General features: G+C 44.8%; 1 protein-coding gene across 1 annotated transcript; it reads left to right on the top strand.

Annotated features, from left to right (window-relative positions):
• The first annotated feature begins 291 nt into the window (after positions 1-291).
• On the top strand, positions 292-4,980 carry LOC311528760 (histamine H3 receptor-like). Its single transcript, XM_084644160.1, is given in 4 exon segments — positions 292-567; positions 570-899; positions 1,356-1,522; positions 3,813-4,980. Coding segments are annotated over 4 exon segments (1,485 nt in total). The 5' UTR covers positions 292-470; the 3' UTR covers positions 4,704-4,980.
• The last annotated feature ends 3,530 nt before the right edge of the window (positions 4,981-8,510 follow it).

Genomic DNA, 8,510 nt, shown 5'->3' with positions numbered 1-8,510 from the left:
TTTCGAAGTCTGTGAGGCCAGAAATCTGAAGGGACCCGACCTGGACAGATTCTGGCCAATGATTTGCAGTGCCTCAGGTTTCGGGTGCCCTAGGCGGGACCCATTAAAGGGGGTCTGACTTTTAGGAAGTCCTGAGCACCTGCCCTCTCAAATCACCCGTGGCCGGCCCCGGACTGCGCTAAGGCGCGGAACAGACGCAGGCGGGGGCTGGGATATGAGGGGGGTTGTACCACCCAAGCAACTCACAGCCCGCCTCAGGCTGAGCGCACTCACTGCGGGCGGGAACGCGGCTCTCCGCCGCGCGGCGGGGCTGCTCTCCTCAGCAGGCGACTTTGCCGCTTCAGGGCCGAGCGGGACCAGGGGGGCCGCTCCTCTGTGCCCAGTCCCTGCGCTGCTCCCGCTCCCACACTCCCGCCTGCCGGTCCCCGCCTCCCGCCGGCCGGCCAGTGGAGGAGGGGACGGGGCGGGGGATGCAGCCCGCCCTGGAGTTGCTCCGGCAGCTCGCGCAGAGGCTCCAGAGCCCGACTCGCCTTCCGAGCCGGCAGCGCCCAGCGAGCGGCTTCCCGGGCCGGGCCGGGCCGGGATGGCGCGTACCTGTGCCGTGCCGCGCCCTCAGCCCAGGGCAGCAGCCATGCCCGGGGACCTGCCCTGGCTCAACCTCTCCAGCAGCCCGGCGGCGCTGGGCAACGCGTGCGCGGCCGGCGCGGGGCAGCTGCTTCAGCACCACGGCCAGTTCTCCGCCGGCCTCTCGGTGCTGCTGGCCGCGCTCATGGGGCTGCTGGTGCTGGCCACCGTGCTGGGCAACGCGCTGGTCATCCTGGCCTTCGTGGTGGACCGGAGCCTCCGCACCCAGGGCAACTTCTTCTTCCTCAACCTGGCCCTCGCCGACCTCCTCGTGGGTGAGTTCTGCGCCCGGCGGCGCGCCCGCGGGAGCCGGGCCCCGGGACAGGCTGCGGGGCGCGGGCTGGTCGGGACGGCCAGGGGCAGGGCCCGGCCCGCGCTGGGACCCCCGGGCGATGCGGAGCGCGCAGAGAGAGCCAGTCCCTGGGCGCTGCAGCCGGGGTAGGGACCGCTCCCGGGACGGGGCAGGGAGCGGGGCAGCAAGGTGCCCAGCTGGGGTCTGTCCTCAGGTTAAGTCCCTCGGGTTAACGCCCGGGGGGCAGGGCGCGTGCAGACACCGACCCCGCCTTTCCCAGGGCAACAGGGAGCCAGGCTGCAAGCCGCGGCTCAACCCCAGCCAGCTGCCATTAAACGGGTGGGTCCTGCCCCGATGGAAGTGCCGGGCGTTGTAACACAGGAGTACGCGGAGCCGGGGCCCGGGTGTGCTCCTGCGGCGCTGAGCTCTCTGTCCGCAGGTGGCTTCTGCATCCCTCTCTACATCCCCTACGTGCTGACGGGCGAGTGGAAGTTCGGCAAGGGCTTGTGCAAGCTGTGGCTGGTGGTGGATTACCTGGTGTGCACCGCCTCCGTCTTCAACATTGTCCTCATCAGCTTCGACAGATTCATTTCCGTTACCAAAGCGGTAAGGGACAGAGCCCTTCTACCATGACTGGAGCTCTACGCCCCTAGCTCAGCCTGGAGCTTAGGGGGAGACTCCTGGGTTAAAAAGGATGAGATCAGACATGCTAATAAATGCAAAAGAGAATGTGGGTTTTTGAGGCTGTCACTGCCTCGCCTGGTCAGCACGGTCTGCATTACCACTGCTTGCCAACTGTGCTCCAGCCAGCTCACGGGGACTGAATGCTACCTTAGCAAAACAAAGCAAAGCTTAGAGTGGTTTGGTTTGAGTCTTTAATTTAGGAGGAACTTGAACCTTAACAGACAGTTCACAGAGGGACGTAGATTAGCTGCCTGGAGGCTGGGTTAGAACAAGGGCAGAGAGGTATAGTCTCATTCACAAAAGGGTATGTCTACACTTTGAAATTAGGTCAAATTTATAGAAGTTGTTTTTTTAGAAAGTGTTTTTATACAGTTGATTGTGTGTGTCCCAAGGGTTGGGGTAGTGGTGGCTACACCCGCTAGAATGGCATGCAGTTCATCATAGAAGCAGCATGTCTGTGGCTTTGAACCGGAGCAGCCTGTTTGCCTCTCTGGTTTTTTGGTAGGCTTGCCTGAGCTCTTTAATTTTCACACGCACTGCTATGGGTCCCTGTTACAGCCTCTGTCCTTCATGCCCTTGGAGATTTTTTCAAATGTTTTGGCATTTTGTTTTTTCAAACAGAGTTCTGCCAGCACAGATTTGTTTCCCCATACAGTGATCAGATCCCATACCTGGCCAAACAGGAAATGAAATTCAAAAATTGGCAGGCCTTTCCCTGTCTACCTGGCCAGTGCATCTGAGTCAAGAGCACTGTCCAGAGTGGTCACTATTGAGCACTTAGGGATAGCTCCTGGAGGCCAATACCATTGAATTGCGTCCACACGACCGCAAATTCAATCCAGCAAGGCCAATTTCAGCGCTAATCCCCTCATTGCTGGTGGAGTAAAGAAAAAGATTTTAAGAGCCCTTTAAGTAAAAAAAAAAAAAAAAAGGGCTTCGTTATGTGGACGGGTGCAGGGTTAAATCGAGGTAACGCTGCTAAATTTGACCTAAACTCATAGTGTAGACCAGGCCAAAGAAGCAGTTGTACTTGCCTGTACAAGCCATGATACAAATACTAATTAAAGGCCACAACAGGCATGTGAAGCAGGGAAGTTCCCTCTCCCTCATTTTATAGCAAGTCAAGGACCAGCATAGGATTACAATCACTGTTCCCTCTAAACTGTGTATGTGCATGTGCACAGATCCTAAACCCCGTGCACACAGTGAAACACTGCCCGCACCCAAATTTGCACAGAAGCACAATAATTTACACAGAAGAAAGTTTTTGCACACACAGCCTGTCAACAATTTGCACAGAAGAATTTTTTTTGTGCACAGGGCCTGTCAAAAATTAGAGGAAACATTGATTACAATTCAGGCTTCTGACCCCGCCCCCCCTTTGCCCATTGCTATAGCCCTCACTTCTCTCAATATTTGGGCGTTCACTGAAATACACATTGTGGATTGAGAACAGTCATTTTGCAGAAATAGCATGCACCTTCTTGCCTGGCCAAGTTTTCCTTTTGTCCTTCATGTCATTGCTTTTCTTTGGGAAGCAGGAAGTTTTCCCAACATATTGATTTTCATATCCAGTTTATTACAAGTCACAGACTGAGGCACTAATATTTGGAAGACATGTGGGGACCTAATAATTTTTGGTGATCATAACCTGTCATACCAAAATTAAACATTACAGCCTTTCCTACAGTTTAGTAAGTGTGTACGGAGGTGTTCTGTAAACTCAACTCATCACTTGAAAATGTAATACAAGTTACTTAACTAATGCCACAGAAGAAAATATAAAAACTAAGAAATGAAAATTCACTCCCACAATATCCCTCAAGCAGGCATCACAACTACAGCAACACACATGCGACCTCTGACTGGGGCTAGAATAGGATCCTTTCCTCAAGAATTCATATGTTTCATGCAGTCCGCAGCAGCCTTAGTCTAGCAGCTCTTAGGAATGGTGCAAGGTGCAATTCTTTTTGCACAGAACATGGACAAGCAAACAGCTAGAAGGGTGTCTCTTTTATTAAATGGTGGGTGTTGGAAAGGGAGTAGCAGGAATAGCTTTGGTTTGTTACAATGTGTTTAGTAAGGAAAGTTTTTCATTTTTGTGTGCCCAGCATGTACAACAAAAATAAAACAGGAATCCTTAACATTGTAGTTATAGGTTATTGGATTGTTCTGGGGAGCACAATCATTTGTTACTTTTTTCATTGCTTAGGTGAGTTACAGAGCTCAGAAGGGAATGACTAGAAATGCTGTATTAAAGATGATAATCGTATGGATTGCAGCTTTTCTTCTCTATGGACCAGCCATCATCAGTTGGGAGTATATTGCTCAAAAAACTATCCTCCCTGAAGGAGAGTGCTATGCTGAATTCTTCTACAATTGGTATTTCCTAATGATTGCTTCCACTATTGAATTCTTTACGCCTTTCATTAGCGTTACATACTTTAATATAAGCATTTACATCAACATAAGGAAACGCACTCCCATGAGAAATGAAAACCTAGCACCTGATCAAGAGGACTGTGAAACAAGTTTCCAAGGGAAAAAAAGAGAGCATGTAATATTTTTTGTAAAACCTACTGCCAGACAGAGAGATAAGAAAAGAAGAGCAAGTAGCCTTTCACCCACTAGACCCTGTAGTTCAAAGCTCAGCCTATGTAAACTTGATAACCAGACCCTAGATTTTAATGTCAGTCAAGATTTACCACCCTTACAGGTGGATGTTGAGACTAAAGAACCCAGGGGCAGTCTTTACAAAGCTATAGAAAACATTTGCAACACCACAAGAAGAACAGATATTGCCAACAGCATGGCAAACAGAGTTAGACTTTCCCGGGACAAACGAGTAGCCAAGTCTTTAGCAATTATTGTCTGTGTGTTTGGTTTGTGTTGGGCTCCTTATACACTTCTGATGATCATTAGAGCAGCTTGTCATGGGCAATGTGTGCATCATTCTCTCTACGAGACTTCATTTTGGCTTCTGTGGCTGAACTCAGCCATTAACCCTGTTTTATACCCACTGTGCCACATGAGCTTTAGAAAAGCTTTTATAAAACTGCTGTGTCCTGGTAAGGCTAAAATTCATCCCCGCATTTTTATGTAAAAATATATAAGAAAAATGAGCTTGTTATGTAGAAACACTAATTGCTTCTAAAAGGAACCTACTAGTGCTGCTTTGGTTTAGGTCCATGAATTAGGACTACCCCTGGTTACTTTAAGTCAGGGTAGACTTAGGAGAATTTAAAGATCAATAAAAATACAAATAAATCAGAGAAAGATTTATAACATTGCAATGCTAATGCATCACAACCAGAAAGTGATCCTATCTAGTCTGTTTTCATTCAAAGCAGAATGACATGCAAAAAGGCAAACAGCATTCCTATGAAAAAAATAAAGTAAGAGTTTGCAAAGTCTTTCACCTTTAAAACTTTCAGGTGTTAACAGGTTAGGATTTTTTCTTAAAATATGATCTATAACCTGATAAAATTCCCTTTAATTACTTTGCAATGATAAAGTGTAGACGACATCTGCAGGCCATAAAAATTCAGAGTACAGAAAGTAAAAATACTGCAAGAATTAATGTAAGCTAAAAAATAGAGTCGAGTTTGAAAAAAAGATGTATTTTTCAGAAGGAAGAAACTGGTTAAATTTACAGTATTTTTATCCATCCACTGATTTATCCCTCCATTAAAATAATCAAAATGTACAAAGTTTAAGAAAAGATAAGCTGTGTGTGGACCTATCAACGTGTAAGCAGTATTGCACCAAATTACTGTATGTACATTTATAAACCATGCTGCACTAAGGACCTAATTCAAAATTCACTAAAGTCTTCCTTGGCTGAAGTGAGTTTTGGATAGGGGACCAAATATCTGTGCATGTTTTTAAAAAGAATATCACACCATCGTGCTCTTGCTTGTGTATAATGCCATACCTAAAACACAGCAGCCTATCTATTTTATACCTATGTAAGTCTATAAAACAGAGTTAAAACTAAGTGAATACAGAACAATCACGAATGAATAAAATGTATTTGATAAGTAACAGAAAGGTTTAAGAGTTATTAACACTGGATGGGTATACGGAAATGTGTACTACTCTAAATATGAATGTTGATGTTGCTTATTTTGGGGCTATTGAGAGAAGAGATTAATAGAAGGAAGAAAAATGTGGGCTCATAAGAGTCTAATTCTAGTTTTGTTATTTTGTCATGTTAGCAGTCTGTTAGTACAGAGTCCAGCATAATGTCAATGGGCATTAGGGTCAAAGTTGCAGAGAAATATAAACATGTGCTCCAATTACATGTGGTAGTATAACAGTATATATTTACCCTACAGGCATCTTTTTAAATCTATGAACAGTGCTTAAAGTGATCCTAAATGTTTTTATACATCTCACTATCCACAATGATGGTCTCAAATAAAAATTAGTATTAGACTAAAATTGATTTCCTGCTACTGCAAGATTTTAAGTGAATGAAAATATGTTTAGACAGATATTGGCTGAAATTCATTTTTAAAAACTCAAATCTTTCAAAGCCTAGTTATATACAGTCAGATCAGACACATTCAGTGAAAATCCAGGGAAACACCCCCAAAATAAAGTAAAAAAATATAAACATGCAGTCTGAATCCTTCAAAATGTACATCCTTTTGCAGATAAAAATGGTTTGCCTTTTTTAAAGACTGTGTCCAGTGGCCCATCAGAAAGTTACCAGTGGTAAGTGAAACTATTGACACATCAGGCCCAATACAAATCCTTACTAATCTTTTATTCAAGTCCACCTCCTACCCTCCCATCCCCATCTCATCCAGCGAAGACTGTTCTCCGCAGAGTCTCTACCCAGGCGGGGCTTAGGAGATGGCAATAGGAAAAAAAAGACATTGAAAAAAATCTCCTTTTCTCAAATATTCGTATGGGAAACACTACCAATCAAGCACTTATATTATTTGGAGCAAATCCTGTCCCTAGAGGACAGCCATGCTGTGCATTGAGGCAGGCAGGGGAGAGAGAATGACCAGCCATGGAATGTCAGTGCATAGCCATTCCATAACCAATGAGGTAGTTGTGTAGCTCATCTAGATAATACTTTGTCCTGCCATGAGAGCAGGGAATTCCCTTCCAGGCCTATGAAATACCAGTCCCACTACTCTCGCCCTCCTAAACCTATCTGTGAGAGTGAAATGCAGGAAGCCCCCACAGAAGACAGAGCTCCACAGCATGCTCCCCAGGCCCACAAAAAGATACTGCAGTGGTTCTGCTGCGTTCAGGTGTGTCTGTTAATTGGAGAGGTGAAAGCATGATTTGGTTTTTTACCTTTTCAGTTCTCTCATCTTTCTCCCTTCACCTCAATGGGACAAGTCAAATATCGCTGGACACACTGAATGCCAGTCACATCTTCTACACTTTAAGCACACTGATCTGAGCAGTGAAACCCATGAAAGGATCAGTTTCTTAGCTTGCAGGAGAATGTCCCCCCATGAGCATCCTGTGTTGTTTTGCAACTACTTCCCCATTGACAAACTGAAAAAAAATCAGTAGGTGAATAGCAGTATTCATATTTGTCCATTACCATAGCAGACACACGTTAATCAGCTGTTAAGACCCATCTTGTATTATATGCGGCCTGTGAACCACTGTTTTGAAATCTGTTACTTACAGTAAACTTATTTTTTTTTATAAGTTTTATTAAATTAATTGTTTAAGTCATAAAATAGCCTACTTAATACTTATAGCAGCAGCCTGGTTCCAGCATACATGGTTACTTTGGAAACAGAAAGGGACATGGTAAAATGGACCTATTCCCAAGACTCTGTTAATTGTGCTCTTACTTGGATATGCTTCATGAAGATCTAGCAGATGGGCCTTTAGGACTCCTAGGAGCAGGATAGGGTCTGTATTGTAAAACAAACGGTGACTCTTATTTCTTAGCTCCACACCACCATCACCTACAAACTCTTACGATAAAGATGACTCACTAAACTTTTCAGACTGAAGATTCGCTAGCGCTACAGAATAGAAGTTATGTTCACAGCTTTCTAGCATAAAAGTTTGTAGACAGACTGTTCTTGGAAGGCCAAAAGATGCCAACAATAAACTTTTCCATAGAGGGCACAACTGGTAATTTGTAATCAGTGCATCTCTTGCAGATTTTGAGGCACAGCATAAGGTATCCTTTCCAGAGCTCCACTATTAAGAAATTATACATTTAATAAAGGCACCCATCACCATAGCACAGAATCTGCAGGATCAAATCAGTTGCCTGGATTGCCAGAGATTTCTAGGTGGTGTTCTCTCACATGCATTAGCATGTCAACATAAACTTCTATACTAATTGCCCAAATGGGTCTACTGCTGCTATTTGTACAAGGCTAATAAAACAGTTTTTGGTAGACATTGGGACTGACTATTAGTCCTTAAATTGAGTCAGGATCAGGCAGAGGACAGAATTTTTAGTGAAATTCTGTTGCAGAATGAGACCACCAGTTTCTTAGACTGACTAGCAGCTAGCCCATTAGCCAATTTTGTAAGCCTCCTGATCTACTTTTAATTTTCCTCACCCCTTAATGGATAGGGTATCAGGCTGAGTACTTCCTTTAAATTCTAGTGGGGTATTTTATTGTATGACAAATCTCACAATAGGTATTCTATAAAACAAAAAATATATACACACAAACTTTGAGCCAGATGCTAATAAGTGAATGTGGGTTAGTGTTTCTTGGCTGAATTCTGATGTTAGGTAGCCATTTTATAATCCTGCCATCTGTATTCATTGAAACACCAGTGTATGCTCTCCCCATTAGTTTGAGTTAAACACACTTAGATTTTATGACCCCACCTGTGATTCAAGAAATTTACTTTTGCTTTTATTGTAACAAACATTAAATGCAACAGCAGACAGACATAAAAC

Source organism: Lepidochelys olivacea, assembly GCF_965140295.1.
Source record: "Lepidochelys olivacea isolate rLepOli2 genome assembly, chromosome: 12".
NCBI classification, from domain to species: Eukaryota; Metazoa; Chordata; order Testudines; family Cheloniidae; genus Lepidochelys; species Lepidochelys olivacea.
This window is presented reverse-complemented; position numbering and strand designations above follow the sequence as displayed.